This window comes from Muntiacus reevesi, chromosome 2, assembly GCF_963930625.1.
Source record: "Muntiacus reevesi chromosome 2, mMunRee1.1, whole genome shotgun sequence".
NCBI lineage: Eukaryota > Metazoa > Chordata > Mammalia > Artiodactyla > Cervidae > Muntiacus > Muntiacus reevesi.
Window position 1 is genome coordinate 59,809,982 of NC_089250.1, and position 26,135 is coordinate 59,836,116.

General features: G+C 50.5%; 1 protein-coding gene across 1 annotated transcript; it reads left to right on the plus strand.

The window, feature by feature from the left end:
- Positions 1-50: 50 nt before the first annotated feature.
- On the plus strand, positions 51-24,219 carry XKR7 (XK related 7). Its single transcript, XM_065919993.1, has 3 exons — positions 51-634; positions 21,594-21,796; positions 23,264-24,219. The coding sequence occupies exons 1-3, from the start codon at positions 51-53 to the stop codon at positions 24,217-24,219; spliced, it is 1,743 nt and encodes a 580-aa protein (XP_065776065.1).
- The last annotated feature ends 1,916 nt before the right edge of the window (positions 24,220-26,135 follow it).

Genomic DNA, 26,135 nt, shown 5'->3' on the forward strand with positions numbered 1-26,135 from the left:
CACCCCCCTCCGCCGCCCGGAAGTCGCTCCCCGCCTCCTGCTCCGCCAACATGGCCGCGAAGTCGGATGGAGCGGTGGCCGCGGCCGGCCCGGGGCCGGAGGGGGCGGCCGGAGGACCCCGGGGCAGTGCAGGAGGGCGCGGGGAGGCGACAGAGTCAGCCGGGGGGCCCGGGGTGACGGGGGCGGGGGGCCCGGGGCCGCGCTATGAGCTGCGGGACTGCTGCTGGGTGCTGTGCGCGCTGCTCGTGTTCTTCTCCGACGGCGCCACGGACCTGTGGCTGGCGGCCTCCTATTACCTGGAGGGTCAGCACACCTACTTCGGCCTCACGTTGCTGTTTGTGCTCCTGCCCTCGCTTGTCGTGCAACTGCTCAGCTTCCGCTGGTTCGTCTACGACTATACGGAGCCCGCGGGGGCCCCGGGACCCGCCGTCAGCACCAAGGACAGCGGTGCCGGCGGGCCGGTCATCAGCACCAAGGACAGCGCCGTCGCCTTCCGGACCAAAGAAGGCAGTCCTGAGCTGGGCTCCCGACCCGCGCCCTCCTCGGCCAGCACCTACCGCCGCCGTTGCTGCCGCTTCTGCGTCTGGCTGCTGCAGACCCTCGTCCACCTCCTGCAGCTCGGCCAGGTCTGGAGGTAGGAGAAACTCAGGTGGAGAGAACCGAGTTGGAGGAGTGGGGGTGGTAAGGGGCTGCCCACCGCCCCAGTCCTTCTATGACCCTCCACGCCCCCTTGTGTCCTGACCTCCGCCCCGCCCCACCCTATTACAGTTCTGATTCCTTCTCTGCCGGCTCTTTACTGACCTCTGCCCTCTAACTCTGACCAGCTTCAGTTCCATTCTCTCTGATCTGGCTGCTGAAGATAGGGAATGGGGCAAGAAGAAAGAGAAAGAGAAAGAGATCATCAGGGGTGTGTGAATGAGGAGGGCCCAGGGCCAACGGAGATGAATATGAAGCTTGGAACAGGGCCCCAGGGCTCCATCCAGCCCTGTCCTACTCCACTTTGCCTGAGTGCTGAGTTTGAACATGGGCTTAGGAAAGATATCAGAAGTCCTTCCCTGCTCTCAAAGATTTTCAGTTTGGAATTGCAGTCCATTCCCAACCTCCCAGGAGAAACAGAATTTGAGGCAACTAAATGAATATCCTCCCCAAACTTTTTGGACTTTTGGGAAAGGGTGTACTGGACCCAGCTGAGAGGTGTCTAGCTCTTTCTGCTTCCTAAGATTTCTTCAGTGTCTCTACCCTTACCCTCAAAAGAAACAGGGCTATGGGGATATGGGATCTTGAATCTGAGGTTAGATAGCCACTAGCCGTTCTTTCATCTCAGGACAGTAAGACAAAACTGAGGCTTTGTACAGCAGCCTAATTCTAGGCTTTTTCCTCTGCCAGGACTGAGGGTGCATGCTGAGTGGAGCTGAATTAATTGGAGACAGGGGCAATTCTGAACCTAGGGTTTCCCTTGAGTCTGTATTTCTCTAGTAAGTTGGGCTCTACTGTGTACTGACAGAATGAACTTGCCTACTATTTGAACTTAGGCAAACCCCTCCTCCCTCCAAGCCTCAGTTTCCTTACCTGTGAAATGAGGGAGATTCCCTCTTTTTTTCATCTCATTGACTTACCACCACATTTTGTTACCTTTGTGGGTTGGTCAGGTGAAGGAAGGTCTTTGTAAAAGCCCTGCAGACTATAACATATTTTAGGAATACAATAGATTATCATGATTATCACAGATGTGGGGAAAATATGGAAAACGTCAATGTTACTGCAGAGTAAAGGGTGATTATTGCTGTTGTTAAGTTTATTCTGCTACTTGTTAACATGTTCTGCTTAACTCAGTAGATTCAGTTCTGGGCTGAGGGTTGGAAACAGGACTCCCAGGGTTTGTCCCAGCTGCTCACTTGCTGTGTCACCCTTGTTATGTTGCCAAATCTCTCTCTGCCTTGGTTTCCCCATCTATGCTTTGCCTAGATTAGATGTTCTGTGTATTCCATTTAGTTTGCCCTGGGGGACGAGGTGGGTGGAACTCTAGCCACAAAAGGTGGTGTTATTATTATTAGCTTGACACATAAAAATATTCATGTCTACATCCAGGAACTAATCTGCATTTATCATTCTGTGCCCGAGTGGACAGATGGTGAAAGATATTTTTAGATTCTGAAATGGTAACTTCCTATTCTTGGTAGCCAAAGCTTCATCCCCCTTTCCCTTCAGCCCAAAGTGGGCCAACTGCCCCTTGACTCACTGGCTACCTCAAAACCTCCTTCTCCCCATGCTCAGAATCTACTTACAAGGAATGAATACTTTTTTTCTTAAACATAAAACTGAATTTCCCTCAAACAGAGCAAAAAATGGCAACGGGGTGGGGGTGGGGTCTCAGGAGAGTGGCCGCAGATGGCTGAGAGTTCATTGAACTCCATGGTTTCTTAGATAAAAGGGCTAGCAATTTCTACTCAACCCTATTTGTAAAGTGAGGGGGTTGGGATGAGGTGATTTTGCAGAGATGACAAAGTAATAGCTCTTGGATTGAACGTGGCCTACAGTAGTGTTTTGTCTAGCTTGTATAATATTTCAAAAATTTAGAGTCCTCACTCTCCCTTGGAAAAAAAGGCATCTAGCAGTTCCAGGCCTGGAACAATTTAGACAGGATATTCGTGCTTCAGTTTGTCCAGTTGCATTCTCTTTGATCACATCTGGACATGAGACCCCTAATTTACAGTTCTGTAACAATTGTTTTATTAAGCACTCACTTTGCACCAGCCTATTGGTTGCCTTTTTACCTGCTTCATCTCCTGTATCCCTCCTAGGAATCCTGTAACATGGTTGTATTATCATTCCTACTTAACAGATGAGGGAATGGAGGCTCAGAAAGGGGACATCCTTGCCCAAGGTCACACGACTAGAGAGTAGAAGCGTTGGGACTCAAGACTCTTTGCCTTCAAAGCCCAAGTTCAATTTATTTACCCTGCAATTCTACCACTAAAGTGTCCCCCAAGCTCGAAGAATTATGAGTCTGAGATCCCAAGATTCCAGGATGATAGAAAGTCAGGGTTTCTGCTAGACTGAGATAAGAATGAGAAAGGAGGGGGAGGGAGTTGAACTATGTGGCTAAGGATGGGGAGACAGTGCATATTGTCAGAGAAGTGCTGGATTGGGGGTAGTGTGGGGATCAGGAGACTTTATGCAGGTTTGTAACTAGCTTGCTAGGTGACCTTGGGCAAGGGCTCTTCCCACCTCTGGGTCTCAGTTTCTCTGTTACATAAAATGAGAATAATAGATTTAATGACCTTAAGAGCCTTCCCTTTTCTGGAATTCTGACTCTGGGTCTAGTTATCAGGGCTGAAGCCTCTGGGCTCCTGTCCCCAAAGCTTTGGATTCTAAAATGACTGAGGATATGGCTAAATGAAGGCAAATTCAGACGAGAGGCCACCAGGGTTGGTATTCCTAGAAACTAGGCAATGTGGGCACGTGTTTGCTTACCATGTGAAAGGTTCCCACAAAGAACAGCTTCATTGTTCAGTGGGACTTGGTGCAGATGTTCTCATGGGTGGAACCTGGGGTAATGAGGAAGATGTGTGTGTGTGACCTGTAGAATCAAAGCTGGGGGATTGGCCAGTCATTTACTTCCTGAAATTTTGAATAAATTAATCCAAATAAATTAATTTGAAACCTAAAGACATTTTTCAACTCCTCATGCTTGTACTGATACAATGCTGAATCAAAATTTGAATACTTTAAGGAGCTAGATAACATAGACCTGCGTCAGTACATGGGTTTCAGTCAAGGGGACAGTATGAGGCAAGCCTAGAGAAGCTGAAGCTACTACCCAGCTCCAGCTGATGGTGCCATGTGAAATCATGGACCAGGTGTTGTCTTGATTTCTCTTGAGAAATCAGAAATTGGGATTTTTTTTTTGGGGGGGGGAGGTGGGGGTGAATTCTGCCAGTATTTAACTACTAATTAAGGTTTTAAAAATAATGTCAACTACATGAAATAAATGTGGGCCTTATCCCCCTTGTAACTTCTGGCCAGTTCCTCACAGTTGATTGAAGTCCTTTGTTTTTCTGTTCTCAAACAATGGGTATTATTATTTTAAATGCAAAATGGGGCTCTAAGGTGGGAGAGGAAGGTAAGGAATTCACAGACACTGTTTACCCTCCATGCCTCAGCAGGCCCCATGTGAGGTGCTCGAGGAATATGATCTTTTTTTTGCCCTGAAACTTTCCCTCTGGTGGCAGTTGATTTACCCATTTATAAGCCAAGAAAGTAAGACTTGGAGAAGTCAAGTAACTTGCCCAAGGTTACCCATCAAGGTAGTAGGGGAGAGGTGAGATGTCCACCTACTTTTGTCCAGTTCCCAAGCCCAAGCTCTATCCCTGGTACCATCATGCTGGCTACATTAGAAGATTCCAGAGCAATGGCCCAGCACAGAAACAGATTGATCCCCAAGAGAACACACAGATCCTCTGGTCAGACACGAAGCTGGCTGTGGGCTGGACACCAACCTGTGTATTCACCCCTTTCTGCCCAGCACTCCTCCCCGCCCCACACAACCCTCTGAGTTGTTAAGCCACTCAGCGCTGTTAAGCCAATTAAAGTCCTAACCCTGTCCCCTCTGACCCCATGGGCAGCAGAGCAGTAAGCCATGAATCCTTCTTTCCCTAATCTTAAACTCACTGGGCCTCAGCTTTGCCCAGATAAGCATGGTTTGTTAAGCCAATTAGTGGGAGACTATCTGGCATGGTATTCCTCCCAGGCCGTCGGGATCTGGGGACCCCAAACAGGAGGGAGAAGAAGGAAGGAGGCAAACTGGACATTGAAGGCCCTCCCTCTAACACCCCCTCTATGTTTAGGCCCCAGTATTGCTCCCTCTGCCTCCTCACAAGCTCTGCACGCAAGAAAAGTTTGGAAATGAATTAGTAACCTCCCTGGTGTAAAAACCAGGCTCTGGGTTTCCTCTCTGGGAAACTCTATTCTTCACTCAATGGCTAAGAGCATGAACTCTGGATTCAAATGTGCTCGATTCAAATCATGACTGTACCACATTATATATTTAATCCTGACAAGACACATAATCTCTCTGTGCCTGTTTCATCCTTTATAAGTGAGACCATAATGGTGTCACCTCTTAGGTTGTTTCAAGGTCTCACGAGATAATATACCAAGGGTTTAGCAAAGAACCAGCCCATCATTAAGTATTCAGAACCGCTGGCAGTGGTTCATACCATCAGCCTGAGCTTTATTCCCTGTGGAAAGAGGTTTGTTCACTGAATAAGTGGTCTGGGAGTGGGCAGGAAGGTAAGAGGGCCTAGAAGGCCCCTGAAGCCATAGGGACATGGCAGCTGAGCATTTAATCTGTAATCATTCATTCCACAAATACGTGGAGCACCAGCTGTCTTACCAGGCACTGCTCTGAGCGCTGGAAATAGAGTGGTGAACAAGACAAAGTCTTGGAGCTCAAAACTCCAGTGGGAGAAACCAATAAACAAACATAATAGAATATAAATTACCTAACATAAACATAATATTTAATAAAAAATATAACACAGAATATAAAATATAATGGGTCGAATATAAAATATAATGGGTCAAGAAAGTGGTAAGCCCTAGGGAAAAAGTAAAATGGGTTAGAGTGCAGTCCTTCAAGATAAGGTAGTCAGGGCAGCCTCTGTGAGGGGTGGGCACATGGGCAGAGGGCTGAACAGGGTGAGGGGGAGCTGTGTGGACATCTTGGGATGGGTGTTCCAGGCACAGGAAAGGAGCAGAGCAAGAAGAAGTCTCTGGGGCAGAGGAGAGAGCTGAGGGGAGAGTACAAGAAATGATTGTGGACAGGTTGGCTGGGGTTGGACAATGCAGGGCCCAGGGGAAGTTTGGGGTTTTCACTCTGCACAAAGTGGGGAGCCCAAGAGGATTTGAACAGAGGAGGAACAGGATCTGGACTTAGGTTTTACAACGATTACTCTGGTGGCTGGATGCAAAATGGACTGGAGGGAGGCCAGGGTAAGTCTGGAGACCCACAGAGAGGCTGCTTAATGATTCAGGTGAGAGAAGATGGGGGCTGGACCAGGGCAGTAGCAAAGCAGAGAGGGACCTGTTTCAAGCATGGCAGACAGGGCAGTTTTTCTTCTTTGGTCAGTTACCCCACTGAGGCCAGTTAACAGTTGAGAACTCATACTCTGGAATCAGCCTTATTACCTGCGTCGGTCGCTTTCTGTGATTTTGGGCAAATGGTATAACTTGTCTGTGCCTTAACTTCTTCATCTGCAAACTGGGCATTCTTCCTAACAATATGTCATGTGTGATCTGGAGGAGTAGTGAATTAAAGAATGTATAGGTATCACAGGACCTGGAACACAGGAAGTGCTCAATTCTCAGTAACCATTGCTATTTGTATTATTACTTATAAAACAGGTCAGGAGTTGGATTCCACAGTGGTTTTCAAACTGCGTTTCACCTCTTACCATCATTTCAGCCTGAGCATCTCAAGTTTCTCTTTTCTTGATATGATGACTGCATTTCTAAGATTTTGTTTTGACAGCCCTACAACTGAAACATGTTTTACAACCCCTTGAACTCCGTGACTATCCGCAAGGTCCCTCCCTGCTCTGACCTTGCAGGGTTGTTGCAGTCCAGCCTCACCACCCACCTCCTGGGAGACCCCTCTCCAGGATGCTCTCCACCCCACCGTCCTCCCCTCTCTGCCCAGCTGGCAGCAACAGGCCATTAGAGCAGCCCCTAACAGACAGCGGCGGCAGTTGGGCCCAGTGTCCCCTGTTTGATCCATAAAGACCACACAGGAGAAGCCCTGGGGGTGGAGGGAGGGCTGCCAGGAAATGGCTTTGAACCCCCGGCAGCTGGGGCGAAGGTCCCTAGGGAGAGGAAGGAAGATGGGCTGGGATTACTCTGGCCTCTCCATTCACCACTCAGCCTTTGTAAGGGCCTCGGAATTCTTCCCTTGGGAAATCCTATCAGCCTCCAGTCCCTCCCCTCCCCAACCTACCCCTCCCCATCCTGCCTCCACCTGCAGTTCTAAAGCTCAGAGCTGACCCTGCCATTCTGTAGCCAGAGGGCCAGCCCTGGCTCCCCTCTGTCCGTCGAGTGAGTCTTACAGCTGTAGCCTGGTGTCAAGCCCTTTACCTCCTGCCCTTTCTTCTCTTCACCACTCTGCCCACCCCCGACGCACCCCACCCTGCCCATAAGCCACACGCTCTTTTCCTTCATGCCTCTGAGCAGCTGCCTGCAGCCCTTCCTTCAGCAACACCTCCCTCGCCTGCATCTTCCACCCAGTGAAACTCTGCACTCCCTTCAAGGCCAAGCTCAAATGCTACCTCTGGGAATTCCCTGGCAGCCCAGTGGTTAGGGCCCTATACTTCTACTGCAGAGGGCAGAGTTTCCATCCCTATTTGGGGAACGAAGATTCTGCATTTGCCAAGGTGCAACCAAAAAAAAAAAAAGAGTCACCTCTTCAGAGTAACTTTCCCTGAACAAACCAACACGTGCCACCTTCTACCCCTCAGACCCCAACTCCCACCCCCTCAATCAGACAGACTGTTGTTTGTTCTTTCATCTAAAATGGAAATTACTTGCTTGTTTTGTTTGTTTAAAAAGGAACTGTATGCGCTCGTTGAAACCTCAGGCAGCACATGAGAGGTCCCAAGAAGACTGTCCTCGCTCATGATCTCTGGGGGCTGAGAGGTAGGGTTAGGAGAGACTTTTCCCTTATTAACTAGGTATTTCTTATATCACATGAAGATTTTACTCTGGTTTTTAATTAACCAAGAAATACATGTATACATTTTACCCATACACATTTTAAAAACATGTCTGTAAAAAAAAAAAACCTGTTTGTAAAAAATCAGATGTATTAAAAATTATAACTATAATTTTAGAGACTTAGATTGTTCCTCTTCAATCCTGTCAGGTTGGGAGTGTGATAATGTAGAATAAGGACTGTTGAGCCCAAACTCTGACTCTGCCACTTATGAGCTGTGTGACCTTGAGCAAGTCACTTAACCTCTCTGGGCCTGTTTCCTTATCTGTGAAATGGAATAATAACATGTCTATACAAATGGCCCTTGTGAGGGCTATTGAATTAATATATGGAATTCCCTTTGCACAGTACTCAAAACATCATACGTTCTTGATTAGTGTTAGCTAGAGTTATTGGCTTATTGTTACAGATGTGGAAACTGAGACACAGAGGTAACAGCCTCCCGATATATAAGTAGCAAAGCCCGTGCAAAGGAAGCCATGCAGTCGGGCTCCCAAGCCCACGTGTGTAACCACCAAGACATACTGCCTTCTACTAGCTAAGTGTATTCTTAGAAAACAAATAATCATGTGTTGATTTGGAAAGAATCAGAAAGGTATTTTTTTAAATTTTAGTATAAAATACCTACTGTTAACACATTCTGGGTTCTCCCTCTTAGACTTTCCCCCCAGGCACAATTATTCATTCCTCTTAGCCCCACTGTCCTGATCAGATTCTGTTGTGATCCTTGCCCACCTGGTTTTCTTACCAGATTACAAGCCCCTGGGGAGTTGAAGCCTCGTTCATTCTTCTCTCTATCCCCCATGGTGAATGACTCCAAGCAGACCCTCTGTTGCTCTTGCTGGCCTTTTACCCAGCCAGCTTTGATGAGGTCCATAGGAGATTCTTGGGGCTTCCCTGGTGGCTCAGTGGTACAGAATCCTCCTGCAATGCAGGAGAAGCGAGTTCAATCCCTGGGTCAGGAAGATCCCCTGGAAGAGGGCGTGGCATCCCACTCCAGTATTCTTACTGGGAAAATCCCGTGGAGAGAGGAGCCTGGCAGGCTATGGTCCATGGGGCCACAAAGAGTCGGACACGACTGAAACAACGGAGCCTGCATTGGAGATTCTCAGAACATGAACTCTGTTGAAGCAGGGTTTGCATCTGTGGCTGAAGTGGGGAGCGCTAAGGCAATGTGGAAGCACTTCACTGTGTAGACATGACACTGGGGTCTGCCTAGGCCTTCGTTTGCAGCTGCAGCCTTCCAAACTGTCAGTGAAGAAATGCAGGCTCAGGGCAATACATATGTATTAGTGCAAGATGTAGTAGGATGAGTAGGCTGAGTTCCCAGGAGGATGCACGAGGGGCTGACTTAGAAGACAGAGGAAGTAAAATTCCTTGTATGCAGTAAGCGCTCAATAAATTTTCACATGAACTGGATAGAATCTTTAAAATCAGAACTTTTCCCCCACTGTTAATATTCTGGGTTCTTCCTCTCTGACTAAAAGTTACTATTAGTAATGTGACTTTAAAAAAGATTTATTTTACATTGGAGTATAGCTGATTAACAATGTTGTGTTAGTTTCAGGAGTATAGCAAAGTGATTCAGTTATACATATATGTGTATCTATTCTTTTTCAAGTTCTTCTCCCATTTAGGGTATTACAGAATATTGAGGAGAGGTACCTGACTTATACAGTAGGTCCTTGTTGATGATCTAGTTTAAATATATCAGTGTGTACATGTTAATTTCACACTCCCAATCTATCCCTCCCCTCATCTTTACCCCCTGGTAACCAAAAGTTCACTCTCTAAGTCTGTGAGTCTGTTTCTAAAATCAGAATCTTGAGCAAGACATTTCACTGCCTGGGATTCAGCTACCCATCTGTAAAGTTCAGCTGGGGCCTTGGGAATTCTGGATGAGTTTTCCCAGGACTCAGACAAGAGAGCAAAGTAGCTGAGAGCTTGGAGCAGTGGTACAGCCCATGGCACCATGGCTTCCTCGCTAGGTAACCTTGGGCAAGTTGCCCCACCAGCTGGAGCTTTAGTTGCATTGTGAAATGGGGTGATAGAACCCACCCCTTAAGGTTCTCGTGAAGATGTTTTGAGGGACTTCCCTGGTGGTCCAGTGGTTAAAACTCCACGCTTCCAAAGCAGAAGACATAGGTTTGATGCCTGGTCAGGGAACTAAGATCTCACATGCTGTGCATCCAAATAAATAAATAATTTTTTTTTTTTTAAGGAACCATCGTTACCTTAAATGACCATATTCACTTATTTTTAAAAAAGATGTCTTGAAATAATATAAATGCATGGGCATTTATATATATAAATGGAATTTCAGTTTTTCTGAAATTGTGAACTATATATAGTTCACAAACTATATTCTCAGAAAATATTTACCACCAATTATTATTGGCCCAAGTAGCAGCCCATCCTACTTGTTTAGTAACAAGACAGGGGTTGGGAGAAGGGCATCAAGGGACTGATGCTCACAACCTCTCATCCCCGGACCCCCCTTTCAAGAAAGGAGGCTTATCTGTGACTCAGAGACAGTGTGAGGATAGGTGACAATAGGTTAAAGGGAGGCAGAAGCTGTTTGATAAGAAGGAAGATCACCTTGACAATCAAGCTGCCCCTAAGAAAGCGGGTTGCCCCAAGGGTTGAACTCCACGTCACCAGACATGGATGCAGACAAAAGCGGCTGCCTTTGGCAGGGGAGCTGAGCAAGGCCTCCTGCCTTCAGTTTGGAGGATAAACCAGTCATCTGTAAAGCCCCTCACAGTTCTGAGTCTGTGGATCTGACTTGAGGGCTTTGTGACACTTACCTGCCAGACCACAGGTTGCAAATCAGTGGCCCAACAGCAAGTCCAGCCTAAGAGTGTGTTCATTTGGCCCACATGGTATTTTTTCCCCTCCTGTTTAATGAAACTTCATTATGGAGATAATTTAAATATATAAAAGCAGAGGGAACAGGATAATGATTCCTCCATGTACCACCATCCTGTTCCAAGAATGATCAACTCCTGGCCAGCACCATCTGAAAGAACTTTCTGCAGTGATATAAATTTCATGTGTGTGTGTGTGTGTGTGTGTGTGTGTTATCATTGCATCCATAAATATTTCAGTACATCTAAAAAATAGACTTTTAAAAAATTTAACTAAAGTATGTAATACTGTCACCATACCTAAAAAAGAAATAATAATTTCTTTTAAATTCATATGGTAGTTTTAAAATTAGTTGCCAACATTTCCAAATTGAATTTTGTTTCATTTTTTGTTTTTTTGCATAAGTATCCTAATTTCCAGCTCTTCCTGAAAAACTGAAATTCCAGCCATACTGGGCTCACAATCTCCCTCCCATGGCAGCAACCAGTTAGAGCTGAGGGACAGCTGCCTTTTTAGACAGGACGTCGCTCTATCATTCCCCAGAGTCCCTAATAATATCAGCTAGGCCCCTCTACCATCTAGGATCCCTCAGACCAGAGACAAATGAAGTGGTCCTTTTTCCCCTGCCTTGATCTTCAAGCACCTTTAGATGTCACCAGGAGACCATGATCTAACTCCCTCTCCCTCACAGGCTCACATTATCCCAATGTCACACAAGAATTTCAGGAAAAGGGGAACAAAGAGCCTTGGGCTAGAATATGGAGTTCTGGGTTTTAGTCTCTGCTGTGCACCCATTTCACAGATGGGGAATGTGAGGCCCGAGAAGAAAGATCTGGCTGTGCTCAAACAGTGAAGGACATGAGGCAGGAACCTGGTCCCAAACACTTTGCTGGAGAAGAGCCACCTGCTTTTCTGCCAGGCAAAGAGAGGCACTGGTTAGGAGCTGACTGCAGTGGGTGGGTTAAGAGAGGGTCTCAGCTTTTCAGCCAGAGCCTAAAATTAGTGGCAGGGAGATGTTTGGCCTTAGCCCAGCAAAAAAAAGTGCTGTGTCTCTGTAGGGGGCTGCTAAGGAGGAAGAAGACAGCCTAGCTCCCAGCACCATACGAAACGGGAGCCAAACGTGTAAGATCGCATCCTTTACTGACATTTATGACTCATTTGGCTGCCAACTCCAGGAAGGTCCCATTTTGCATCCTTGCAGGAGCACACAGCATTGACGGGTGGACAGATGGGAGGGAGCCGCAAGGCCATTCCCCCAAGAGCATACTTGGCCACAGTGCAGGTGAGGTAGCTGTATAATTGGAGGCCCAGTGTTTCCCAGGGAACATACAGATCACATCTAGGTCCTCAGCTTGATCCGTGTCCTGCGGTGAAATGGGGAGTTATCCATCCCTAACCTGAGGTGCAGTTTGGATGCTTCTGGTTATTGACCTTGGGCAAATCACTTCTCCAAGTGCCTGCTAAACATCTCTGAGGTTCATCCCTTCTGTCTGGGCCATCCTCACCTCTCACCTGGTACCTGGTCTCCCACCTTCCACCCTTGCCTTCCTCCAATCTGTTCCCTACAGCCAAGGTACTCCCTCTAAAATGCAGAAGTCCTATCTCACATGTTCTTCATCCTCTTGTTTAAAACCTCTCTTTGACTTCAGATAAAGACTAAATGCTTCACCATGGACCCTTCATCCCTTGTTTCCTCGTCTCCTTTTCAGGAGCTATAGCCGTTCTGACTACTTACTTCTCCCTCCCAACTCAGGACCTCTGCCCATATTGTTCTTCTGCCAGAAACCCCCTTTCTTCCCTTTACCTGGTTAACTTCTGTGCCTGCTTCAGATCATGGCTCAGTAGCCACCTCCTTCAGAAAGCCTTCCCTGACTGCCACACTCTTCCCCAGCTGGGCCCTTCTCCAATAGCACTGCCTCCCTCTGCGCTGGAGCACAGAAGCTGGTTGGAGCATGTGCAGAAGCCACAGAATGTCTGTTGTTTCAGGTTTACATGACGATTTCATTAATGTCCAGGTCCCCCACTAGACAGCACCCAATGGATCAGGTCTGTCTTGCTCCTGAGAGTGCTTAGAACAGCTCCTGGCATACAGTAGGTACTCAAAAATGGTGGGTGAATAAATGCCAGTGAGCCTCCTCTTTTCTGAGACTCAGTTTCCTCAGCTGGAAAATGGGGATCATGCCCACAAAATGCCATAAGCTGCACTGAGAATGTTAGCAAAGTACCTACAGAAGGTCTTCAGAGAGTGGTTGTTATTTTCTGGAGGTGGGCAAACACCCCGAAGAATATCTTGTCCTGAAGAAAATTCCCTGGACCTCTGTCTTCTGAGGACAGATTCAGTCAGCACCCAGGAAAGTCAGCAAGGAATAGGTCTCAGCCCCACCAGAAACTTAAGACTTCCTCTTCTTGCTGGAGCCTCTGAGTCTGTCAGCTTCTTAAAACTTCTTATTGGTTGAGTGCTCCGTACTGGGCTGGGCATTTTATACAAATCACCACTTTCTTTCTTTTTTTTTTTAAATGTTTTTCATTTATGTTATTTTTGGTTGCCCTGAGTCTTCATTGCTATGTGCAGGCTTTCTCTAGTTGTGGCAAGCAGGGGCTACTCCTTCATTGTGATGTGCAGGCTTCTCATTGCGGTGGCTTCTCTTGTTGCAGAGCACAGGCTCTGGCCACACAGGCTTCAGTAGTTGTGGCACATGGGCTTAATTTCTCCAAGGCATATGGGGTCTTCCCGGACCAGGGACCGAACCCATGTCCCCTGCATTGGCAAGCAGACTCCTAGCCACTGTGCCACCAGGGAAGTCCCACCACTTTCTGATTTCATAGCTACCCAGAAAAGCTGAGCATTGAGCGGAGGGGTTCAGAGAGGGACACAACTTGCCGAAAACTACACAGACAATAAATGACGGCATCAGGATCTGAACCCAGGGCTCCCTGACTCTCAAGATTGACTCTTTCCCTCTGCACTTGACAGCCTTCAATTGGGGGCTTATAAAATATATTCATACTCCTTATTCACCCACTCCAGTACTCTTGCCTGGAAAATCCCATGGACGGAGGAGCCTGGTAGGCTACAGTCCATGGAGTCTCGAACAGTCCCACACGACTGAGCAACTTCACTTTCACTTTTCACTTTCATGCATTGGAGAAGGAAATGGCAACCCACTTCAGTGTTCTTGCCTGGAGAATCCCAGGGATGGAGGAGCCTGGTGGGCTGCCGTCTATTGGGTTGCACAGAGTTGGACACGACTGAAGCGACTTAGCAGCAGCAGCAGCAGCACTCCTTATTCACCTATTCAAGAATTCAACAAATATATACTGAACATTAACAATATGCCAGGCACTAGTGGCATAGCAGAGAAGAGGACAAGCATGGTCCCCACACTCATGGAGAGACAGACAAGAAATATGTAAGCAAGTAAATTAGATCATCTCTGGTTGTGATGTATATTATTAAGAAAATAGGGTAACTTGATAGAAAGTGGCTGGAGGGGCAGAAGTGCTTTGGAAGGCGGGGCAAGGGGGATCTGGGAAGGGCTCTCTGAGGAGGTGACACTGAGCTGAGATGGAAAGAATGAGAATTTGCCAGGTGTTGTTAAAGCCCTTTTGAGGTAGAGGCCCTGAGGCTGGAAAGAGCTTGGGGTGTTCAAGAAGAAGCGAGACCAGTGTAGCTGGCGATGGGGGAGATGGGGAGGGTGGAGGGAGATGAGGTCCTAGAGGTAGGCAGGGGCTGGATCACACTGGGCCCCAAAGGTTATGGTGAGGATTTTATTCTAAGGGGAATAGGGAGTGACATGACCTGATGGAGGATTTTACAGAACTCCTCAGGCTGCTGTGTGAAATATATGGTCTAAGAGGGGAAGGATGAAGGGAAGGAAATCAAGGTGGACACAGGCTGCTGCTGCTTGGGATTGGGTGGCTTGGACCAGAGAAATAACACAGAAATGGAGAGAAATGCTTGGGTTCAGGACACAGCAGTAGGGTTTTAAAGTTATCAGAACTAGATTGGTGGGGAGATGAACCTAATGAAAACTCCTTGGGGCAAGCAAGAATCAGGTTACCGGGACCTATTTTATAGGAAGACTATAAAGCCCACAGAAGGGCTGGACTTTCCCAGAAAGACTCAACCTTAAGCCTGGGTCTCCTGACTCTCCATCCAAAATTGTTTCTCCTCCCCACCCCACTGTCCCCAGGTTTCTCTAAACCCATGTAATTCCATACAAAGCTTTAAGGTCCAGCCCCATCCAACATGGGTCCTCATGGACAGCACTCTGCACGCCCTCTGGGCAACCGAAGCACCTTCCCTGGAGCAGGGGCCCATGGAGAGCCAAGTCTGAGTCCTAGGTCTGGCACGAACTTGCTGGGTGACTTTATACAAGTCGCCACCCCTTTCTGGGTCTCAGCTTCTTCATAAGGATAGTAATAGGGATACTATCAAATAAGGATAGTAATAGTGTCCACTCTAGAGATTTGCTGTAAGGAATGGACACTATGTATAAAAAGCACAGCCTGTCATACAGTTGGCGCTCAATAAGTGCGAGCAGTTATTGTTATTAGTGTCTGCACACTATCCCCATACAGACTGCCAGAGCGGCAGTGGGCTCACTTGGTCCCGTGTTCCTGTTCCTTCCCATCAGCCTTGCCTGGTCGCCCTCCAGAGCCTGCAAGCCGGGCCCACACTGGAGACCAGAGAGCTGGCTGTGGTGCAGGGCTGTTCCTGGATGGAGCAGGAGCGGGGGAGCCGCTGGAAGCTGCTGTGTTTTTTGGCCCAGAGCTGTGAGGGGGCGTGGAGAGGGACGAGAACACACACTCGGAAACGCGGAGATCGACAGATGGAGGCGCCGAGGATGTGAGAGACGCAGACAGACAGAGAGAGCCCTGGAGTCGGGAGAGGGGGAGCAGGCAAGGGAGGGCGGCCGGAAAACTGGCAGTCACGCGAGCCACGAGCTGAGCAGCAGATCAGCAGATGGACCAAGCCACGGAGAGACCGAAAGACAGACAGACCAACAGGCAGTATCCACAAGACAGACAGAAAGACAGACAGAAGAGCAGACCTGGTATCCAACGGGACAGACAGCCTATCCTGACATCCAAGGGACAGAGAGACAGATAGGTTGACTTGGGACCCCAGGGTCAAGCTGACTAATAGATGGACATAGTATCTGAAAGACTACATGACCTATAGTCCAAGGACAGACAACAGGACTGACCCAAGGTCCCAGGGTAACACTGACTGACAGACAAGTAGGTTGATTGACAGTAATGGAAGGACAGACACATAAATAGGTTGACCCTGCATTCACAGGACAGACACAACAACAGGCTGATCTGAGCCAAAGACGGAGATAATGACCCACAAAGAAGTGGGACTGAGGACCACAGAGAGACGGGTCCAGGCTGACCATCTGCACGGAGACTGAGGCCAAGGCCAGCAACCCTGACTAGTGCCAGAGACTCAGGGTAACCCAGGAGCGCAGGAGACAGACAGGGTGACCCTGACACTGGGCCCAGAAGCTTCCGGGCTTCTCAGGGATGTGGGATCCCTCATCTTTCTCCCTTCTGCCTCTTAGAGAGGAGCCCTCAGTGCTGGGGGATGCTGGGCCTGGGGAGAAGGGAACGAGCTCTGTCCATCTCCTGCCCAGCTGCCTGCTCATGGCGGGGGACGGTCTTGAGGAGACAGCCTTTTGGATCCTTGAGTGGGAGGATGTCACACCTCCATTCCTGGTTTCTCTTTTCTCCAGGCTTGCTTGTTTTGCTCCCAACTCCAGCCTTAACTATAAACACTTACTGTTCCAATTTCCTCCCAGACAGTCTTCTTCTCTGAGCCCAAGACTGGGAGTCAGCAAATTAGATCCAAAATAAGACTTCTGAGCACCTGTTTCCTCACCGGTAAAATGGGGGTGGTAGAAACTGTCTGTTAGGTTTGGCGCACACCAGCCTCAGGCGGTTTAAGGCTGCGGGGAAAGGGGGATGTCAGAGTTAGCGAGGAACATCAGGGAAGGCTTCCTGGAAGAGGAAGGACAGATATTCCAGCTCTATGCTGACTCAGACAAAGAAGCCCCAGGGTCACCAAGGTCAGGAATGAGACACTTACAAACACTCATGCACATGTATTCATTCAACAAATATTTATCGAGTGCCTACTACACTTACTGATGCTGAGGATACAGTGGGGACCAAGATGGATGAGGTCCCAACCCTCAGTGAACCACAGTAGTGTAAATTACTAAATAGGATTGCTTTATAAGGTATATTAAGAAGAAAATGACAGAGTGATATGAGAGACGAGAGGGTTCAGCAAAAGTGGAGGGGCTGACATGGGATGGGTGGTCTGAGGCGCCTCTCTGAGAAGGTGACCTGGGAGCTGAGGAAGAGACCCTGGAGTCACAGGAGGATCTGGGGAAAGGGGGCTCCAGGCAGAGGAGGCAGCAAGTGCAAAGGTCGGAAGTCAGGAACAAGTTAGGCTGGGTTCCAGGAACCTCTAGGGCACAAATGAAACAGTGGTTTGAGATGAGGTAAGAGAAACAGGCAGGACCAGATGGTTTAGGGCCTGCAAGCCAAGGGGAGATGCTTGGATTTTACTTCAAGTGGGAGGGAGGCCCTTGGAAGGGTTTGAGATGGGGAATAACATGATCTGACATGATTAGTTTTTAAAATATTCCATTGGTTGCCATGTGGATAATGGATTACAGCAATAGGGTTGGGGCAGGAGGTGGAGGTAGGGGGCAGGAGTGAATGTAGGTCTGAGAAAGCAGAGGATAATGATGGCCTGGATCAGTGTAGTGGCAGCGAATGGACAGACTGAGGATATGTTTTGCAGGAGAGCAGAGGCACTGCCCCCAAGGCTGGATTCCTTTCCCTGAGACAGGATGTCCTGTGTGGATGGCATCAGTCCCATTTGTGGTGAAAATCAATTTCTTCTACATAGAATGGAACTGGGTGGGCTACCTGGAGAAGGCGTTAAGGGAGGCTGCTAGTACATCAACCACATTTCAATGAAAAGAGAGACTGCTTGGTGATCAGGAGGAGCCAGAGGCCTCCACCTAGCATATGCTCCCCCTCTCTATGTGCACATCCCCCTACAGTTCACAAATGCTCACAACAAGGGGTGAAATGAGGCTTAGAGAGATAGAATATCCAAGGCCACACAGCACCCAGGGCAAGGGTAAACCCACAAACCCAGCATATCCACCTTGCCTCCTGATCCTCGCCCCAGTGGCTGTGATATAGACAGAAGGGCAAGTGCTGGCCCCTTTCTAGAGAAGGTAAAACTGAGGCCCAGGAAAATTAGGTTATGTGTCCTGGGCTGTTTTAAGACCTTTATGGGCCCTACATCTATCTATCAAGCATATTAAAATGCAGCCATATCAAACGTCGAGCGTAAATTATATATAATCAGATGAAAGCCAAATTGCAGTTGACTGGCGGATATGATGTTCTGTTTTGCAGACATTTAATTAAACATTTATTAATTTTGATTCTACAGTTTTTCCCTATGATTTAGAGCCAATTTTTCCCCATGTTTTAGAGCCAATTTTTCCCCCTGGCTTCAGATGTTTTCCCAGGCCCATGAAAACCTTGCAGGCCTTTGGCGATGAGTGTTTAGTGCAGACTGGAAGGGACAGCCACGATTTTTGGTCCTGTTGCCAAAAGGGGCAGAATGAGGCTAAACGGAGACCCTTTTATCCCCAGACTGTAGCATGATCTTTCCATGCTCCCCGCTGACCCAGCGTTCTTGAGTCTCAGAAGTCTTTCTCTTCCCCTCCCGCTTCCTTGCTCCAGCCCACAGCAGGCCTGGGCTGGGTGAGCCCTTTGTCTGCAGTTTGCTGGGGCATGGGTGTTGGGAGCTGGCACGGGAGGGGGCAGGAGTGGGCAGGGAATTGGGCAGGCAGCCTGTCAGCTGGTGATGGATGCTGGCCGGGCCGGGGCCTCCCTCATGCTGACCTAGGCCAGGAAACAGATGGTCTTCCAGCCTGAGGGAAACTTCCAGGGTGTTGCCCTCCCCCAACTCCCCAGGCCCCTTCACATTGGACCAGCTGGTATCTCCTTCCTGTCCAAAGCCAGAGCCACAGGACCGGGAGAGGGAATGGGGAGCAGGGAGACAGGCTGGGATGCCTGGTGTGCATTTGGGGCCCTCAGATGCTCTGGGGGTCATCTTGGTCTCTCTCTTAGTTGTCCCCACTTCTGGCATCTCCAGCTCTGTGCTCGGCCCCTTCCTCTGTGCCCTGCCTTAACTCAGCCCTGTCATCTCATGCCTGGACCAAACCCCAGCCTTCACCTGGCCTTCCTCCAAGCCAACCTTCCAGAGTGAGCTTTCTAAGCCACCGAGCTGATCATATCACCCCTGATTCTGGGACCGAATTCAGATTTAGAATGAAGTATGAACTCTTCATTCCAAAAATTCAATGCCCTTCACAATTCTAGTCTTCCAAAGGCCCAGGAAAACCCTCATTTCCAGGCCTGGCAAAACACTGGCCATTCCCCTAAAAAGCCATGTTCTCTTGTGCCTCTATACCTTCACTTCAGTTGGATCTTCCACATGGAATGCCCTTCTGTGCTTCCTGTATATGTTTCCATGCTTGCTTTAAAACAGATCAAATGTTTCTTCCTCCAGGACATCTTTCCTGATCCCCTTCCCCAGCTAAAGTTATCCATCTCCTCTCTGAGTTCCACAGCATCTTAGAGCATCTAGTTCAGCTCTTAGCTTATCTCTCTTTCCCATGTGACTATGAGATACTTGAGGGTACAGGGCCTAGCACATAGCAAGAGGTGAAGATACCCTCACTATGTAAGTGAATGTTCTAGTTGCAGAGATCTTTGTGGGGGACGGGTGATGGTAGGCAGGGGTCCAAAGAATAGTAGCCAGAGGGAGGCAAATTTCTGCTCAATCAGAAGAAACACAATTTGGCTCTTGAGCTGCTCAGAACTGAAGGCTCTGCCTCAGGAGGTAGAGTATCCCTGTTCTGAGAAGTGTGTGAGCAGAGGGGTAGATGCACAGGCCGGGAACTGCCAGAGGGACTCCAGCGCTGGATGGGAGAGTTAGACTGTGGGGCCTTTGCATGTCTTGAGTCAGCTTCTGAGGGATCAGTCCTCTTCCCTGTCCTCACCGCCATCCCATCGTGTGTCACACTGAGGGTGCATCTACCCCATCCACTGGTCCTGGGAAGACCCAGGGATGGGAAGGAGTGCCCTAAATGGGTGTTTCTGGCCATGTTTTGGGGGGACACTTTGGGTCCCAGAATATGAGTTCTGAAAGGATCTTCAGCGTCATCAACCCCATCCCTCTTGTCGGCACTTGGCAATGCTGAGGCCCAGAGAGGGCTACGCCATTGCTCAGACTGGGATACTTATCTGGGGAGACTCTGGGTTTTAGCTGAGCACAAATTCCAGGAAGCACTGTGCTTCCTCCCTTGGGCTGGTGAGACACAGTTGACTACAGAACATCCTGGAAATGCCAGCACTTCACATGTGGGAACAGACCCCAGATCCCTGGCTCCCTGATTCTAGATTCAGGTGATATAGCCATTGAATCTGGTGGGACTTTCTCCCCTGATCTGGAGAAATATGACTCCTAAGGGAGCCGTCTCTGGTTTCAGCAGAGGGCACACCTGTCCTGTGCTTCAGAATTTGGGAGTTGAGTTTGCCAGGAGTGAAGCTGCTGGGCAAGGAACCAGGGCCAGGATCTGTGTGGACAGGTCCTTTGTCACTCTAATGGGCATTGCACTTTATAGTTGCAAACTATCTCATCCATTTAATCCTAACAGCCACTTTAGATGGGATCAGCTAGGATTCAGAGAAGGTCTTCTTCAAAATCACACTGCAAATTAGAAACAAAGTTAGGAATTGAAGTCAAGTCTGCAGGCTCCCTTCCATACCTTCTACAGGGTCACCAGAGTTCCATTCAGTTAAACAAGTTTGCAGTCCTGCAGCCAACATGGATTGGCACCTACCATGTGCAAAGAATTGAGGATGTAGCAGTTAGCAAGCCAACCAGTCATCCTTATGGAGTTCAGTCTGGGGGAGATGGATGCTTAACCAGGCACTTACAACTCACTGTGACAAGTGCAATGTTGGAGGAATGCTAGAGAGAGCCCCTTACCTCAGATGGGGGTGGTCAGCAGAGGCTGCCTGCAAGAAGTCATGTCTAATAGCTTAGCCTTGGATGAAAAGCAAGACTTGTCCAGGTTTAGGGCTAGGATGGGGATTGAAGGGCAAGGCAAGGTGTTCCATGAAAATGAACGTGAGCATCGTGAACATCTGTGATGAGTGCAAAGCAGGTGGAGCTGTCAAGTTTGTTGTGAGCAGTTGGTACCAGAGGAAGCAGCCAAGTTTCAAATGCCAGGGGATCTCTGAGCAGCTTTCCTATGGGGAGAACTGGGCACTCAGAGGTGGGGTTGGGGAAAAGGCCAGGAAGCTGGCAACAGAACTGAAGGCTGGTACCTGAATGGTGCCTGAACCTGTATGTGGGCAACTCTTTATGGCTTACAGTGAGAGGCAGTGTTGTCTAATGGTTAGATTTGAATCCTGGTTCCACTACATCCTAGTTGTGTGACCTCGGACAAGGGACATAACTCTCTGGGTCTCAGTTTCCTCATCTATAAAATGGGGATAATAATAGGGCTAGTGTAAGCTCAGGGTAGCGTATCAGGAATCCTGCAAAGAAAGCAGGACCTAACTCGTCACAGCAATAATGTGATGTTGATAGTGCCGTATGAAAGGCTTGTTGTGTGCCATGCTTCAAGCTGGTGAACCCATTGGGAACAGCTCTGTGAGGTGATCCTTTTGCTATGTCCGTTTCACCGCCTAGGAAACAAGCGGAGAGCAGGAAGTGCCTTGCTCGGGGCTACACTACGCCCCGGCCCTTTGCACTTGCTGGCGGGGGCGAGAGGCTGGTTGGGAGAGGGCGGGGGGGGCCCAGCGCGCGCGACCCCGAGGCCCTGAGCACCGCGTCCTCCCGCAGGTACCTGCGCACCATGTACCTGGGGCTGCAGAGCCGCTGGCGCGGGGAGCGGCTGCGGCGCCACTTCTACTGGCGGATGCTGTTCGAGAGCGCCGACGTGAGCATGCTGCGCCTGCTGGAGACCTTCCTGCGCAGCGCGCCGCAGCTCGTGCTGCAGCTCAGCCTGGTGGTGCACGAAGGCGGCGCGCCCAAACTGCTGCCCGGTGAGCCCCGCCCCGCGCCTGCGCGCCCCCGAGCCCCGCCCCCGGGGCTCACCTGTCTCCAGGATTCAGAGGACAGCGCCACCGGTCTGCTGCCCAGGCTTAAGGCCCCTTGGGGAGGCCCCGTCCACTCCCGCATCCTTGGGCCACTCACTGTCCGGGTTTTAGAGGCCCCTCCCCTTCTCCTCTCCCCATCTTCCAGGCCTCTGGAGACCCCCCACGTCCCCGCCAATGGCTCACTTACTCTCAATGTTAGGCGACACCTACGCCCCTCCACCCCACCCCCTTGCCTCCTCTCAGGCCCTCTCCCACCCTCCCTTCCCCATTGCCAGGGCAGACGAGACCCCACTTCTCCCAAGTCCAGAGAGGCCCCTGACCCCATCACCACACTGCAGGCTCTCAGGGAAGTTCCCTGTCCGTTTCTTTCCCTAAACTGTCCCCATCCCAGCCTGCCTCTCCTGGGGACCGCTCTGCATCAGACCTTCTCAGTCACCACCCGTTTCCAGAGAGCCTTTCCATCCCGCCCCTGGCTGCTCTTCAGCCCCCTGGAGACTCCGCCCAGGGTTTGTCCTGGTCCCCATGCAGTCTCCCCACGCAGCCACCGTGCTGTGCTATGCTCAGTCATGTCCGACCCTTTGCAACTTCATGGACTGTAGCCCGTCAGGCTCCTCTGTCCATGGAATTTTCCAGGCGAGAATACTGGAGTGGGTTGCCATTTCCTTCGCCAGGGGATCTTCCCGACCCAGGGCTTGAACTGGTATCTCCCAAGTCTCCTGCATTAGCAGGCAGATTCTTTACCACCGCGTCACCTGTGTCAGAGGGAAAAAACCACATTCCCTATCTCCCTGGGGCTCCCACTCTCCTCCCACCCAGACTTTGCCTGACACACCCTCAGTGTTTCAAAAGACTCTGTCATCATCTCTCAGGTGCCCCGGACATCCCTTGCCCAGGGTCCCGGGCCCCTATCGAAACTTCCCACCCGGCATTTTCTTCCCATGCCCTCAGCTGTGCTCAGCTTGAATATTCCTTTCCATGCCCCAGCCTCATCTTGGTGGCCTATGACTTCTAACAGTCCCCTCTGGCTCTCCATTCCCTAATCATGACCCTACTTCTTCACCTCCTTTTCACTCCCAGAGTCCTGGACCCTATTTTCCCACCCCCCCGCCAAGACCCCTGAACCCTAACTAGAGCCCTGCACCTGACCCTTACAGAGATCAAAATCACCCTCCTCCCCTCTCCCTTGATGTCCCCACCCCTGTGGAAGCACCTAACCCTGCCACTCTCAGCCCTATATCTGTGTTCTGGAAGACCACCTACCCAGACCCTCCTCACCCCCCTATTGATTTAGAGACCCTGCCCCCCACACTCCTCAGAACCCTGCTCCTGACCCAGACCCCTCCCCCTTTCCCCAGACCCCGACCCAGACCCGTCCCTAACCCGGCCCCCCCCACCCCCACCCTGTCTCCACAGCCCTGTCCATCTCCGCCTCGCTCGTGTCCCTGGCCTGGACGCTGGCCTCCTACCAGAAGGTGCTGCGGGACTCTCGGGACGACAAGCGGCCGCTGTCCTACAAGGGCGCCGTGGCCCAGGTGCTGTGGCACCTGTTCGCCATCGCGGCCCGCAGTCTGGCCTTTGCGCTTTTCGCCAGTGTCTACAAGCTCTACTTTGGCATTTTCATCGTGGCCCACTGGTGCGTCATGACCTTCTGGGTCATCCAGGGGGAGACGGACTTCTGCATGTCCAAGTGGGAAGAGATCATCTACAACATGGTAGTGGGCATCATCTACATCTTCTGCTGGTTCAATGTCAAGGAGGGCCGCAGCCGCCGCCGCGTGACCCTCTACTACTGCATCGTTCTGCTGGAGAACGCCGCGCTCACCGGCTTCTGGTACTCCAGCCGCAACTTCTCCACCGACTTCCACTCACTCATTCTGGTCTGTGTAGTGGCCTCCAGCTTCGCGCTGGGCGTATTCTTCATGTGTGTCTACTATTGCCTCCTGCACCCCAACGGGCCCATGCTGAGTCCCCAGGCCCCCGGCTGCATCTTCCCTAAGGCCCCAGGGCCCTGTGGCCCACCAGCCGACGCTGTCACAAGTCCCCCAAGGTCCCTGCCCAGGACTACAGGCCCTGAGCGGGATGGGGCCTCCGTGGGAGGCGAGCGTGCGGGGACCCCCACGCCACCTGTCTTCCAGGTGCGGCCTGGCTTGCCTCCCACACCAGTGGCCCGCACCTTGCGGACAGAGGGGCCTGTCATTCGGATTGACCTGCCTCGGAAGAAGTACCCCGCCTGGGATGCTCATTTTATTGACCGCCGGCTCCGGAAGACCATCCTGGCGCTGGAGTACTCCTCACCCACAACACCCCGCCTGCAGTACCGGAGCATCGGGACCTCCCAGGAGCTGCTGGAGTACGAGACCACAGTGTAGGCCAGAGTTCCCCGCGAAAAGGGATGAACTTTGGCTGATCCCACATCGACCACAGTGTTGAGCCCAGAATTGCAGGGCCACCAGGCTGAGGGCGAGTGGATCTGTTGGTCCAAGGGTAGAGTGGCCCCCATCGTTGGGTTCTTTCTTGGGAGGGGACAGCCTTGTGGAGCCCCAGCCCTTGGCCCTGTTTTCAACCCTGCGGCCCATTTCCTAAACTCTTTGGAACCAGGGCCCAGGGCACCAACTGGTGCTACACTCCTCGTGAGCTGCCCCACGTTCATGGAGGCCTCTGTATCAAGGCTGGTGCCAGGGGCCCCACACCTCTCCCTGCCTGGAGTTGGCCACCTGGCAGCCCTGGCAGATCCGCCAGAGGAGGGAGTTCATGACCTAGACCCTGTGCTCCTCAGGGGGTGTGGGGGTGGGCTGCCTCTGAGAAGGATGGAAGAGGCCACTGAAGATGTGGGGTGAGGTGGGAGCGTCTGGTGAACAAGGTTGGTACAGCCCTTGGGGGTCGAAGCCTGGAGCCTGGGCAAGAGGGGAATTGAAGGAGGGAGTTGGGGTGGGCTGGGAAGTTGGGGTGGGCTGGGCTGACAGTGCTGGAGGTGGACAGGAGGAAGCACCCTAAGACATCCGAGGGGTCCAGACTGGCAGAAGCATGAAGGGGTGGCAGATTTGGGGGAGAGGAACTTGACCCGGAGAGTAGAGAATGTTCCTCAGGAGACCCCCTTTGTTGTGGGCGCTGTTATGGATGAGGTTCCAGACACCTCAGGTGAAATGTTTCAAGGAACCATTCTTTGTTCTAGGTGAGCCTCTGGAACATTTCGTCTAGATAAAGGTTTTGAACACAACAGATAAACTGCCTGGGAAGATACTCTGTCCAGGTTCGATTGTAGATGAGCTGCTGGCACATTCAGCAGAGGAACATCTAGAGAGACATTCTTTGTTCTAGACTAAGTTCTAGGACACGTAGCTGATATAATATCCTAGGGAGTCACTCTGACCTGTATTCTGTTATAAAGGGTGCAGACACTGGCACCCTTCCCCCGCGCTGTGGCAGGGACTCTAGGGGAGTGGGGGCTCCAGACCCCTGTGTGAGTGGAATATTCTAGGAATAGGTACCCCAGTTCTAGACTGCTAGGGTTTATATGAGTTCTATGCCCCTGTGAGCCTTGGTCCATAGCCATCTTCCCAAGAAGAAACTGTCCTCAGAACCTCTGAGACATTTCAATTTCCCAGCTGGTTTCCAGCTGGGAAAAATTAGCTATGAGGACATGACATGAATCTTGGCTTTTAGCCACCTTGCAGATGAGGCTCCCTGGAGCGGCAGCTGTAAAACTGACTTGTTTTGCCTCAGATCTGACGACCCTCCAGGACCCAGGGCCCAAACACCCCTGGGCATCCTTGTGACCACTCTCCACCTGGGACAGCCAGTCCTGGATAGTGTCGGGGGTACAGGAGCTGAGACAAAGGAGGTTTTGTGGGGTGAAGGGCCAGAGCCTCTAGGTGAAGCTTGGAACCCCTCCTCTCAAAACCTCCTCCCTCATGCCTACTAAGGCACGGTCACCGCAAGGGCTCAACAGGCAATATTAAGGACACATACAGACCTGGGCTGGGACGAGGTGGATTTAAGAATCCTAGACTATGCAAATTAGAGGGGCAAATTAGCCCTTCAGAGTTCAGCCTCCCTTGGGTTAAAGATGGGAAGTGAGGACCAGAGTGGCAGCTAGTCTCACAAGGTCCTAGACTCCTGGCTGTCCCATCAGATAGTGACGGGTGACAGTGAACTTGCTGAAGGTGCTGGAAGAGGGCCACACTCAGGGTGTGCAGGCTAACTCCAAAGGCCGAGAAGACAGGACTGCACGCACATACACACACACACACAGAAGCACATGGCACCCCCGTAACACATCACCTCA

Excerpts from the sequence above, each read along its gene's own strand:
- XKR7 (XM_065919993.1), top strand. The coding sequence starts at position 51 with ATGGCCGCGAAGTCGGATGGAGCGGTGGCCGCGGCCGGCCCGGGGCCG. Across the intron at positions 635-21,593 it reads CAGCTCGGCCAGGTCTGGAG|GTACCTGCGCACCATGTACC; the intron begins GTAGGAGAAACT and ends GTCCTCCCGCAG. Across the intron at positions 21,797-23,263 it reads CGCGCCCAAACTGCTGCCCG|CCCTGTCCATCTCCGCCTCG; the intron begins GTGAGCCCCGCC and ends CTGTCTCCACAG.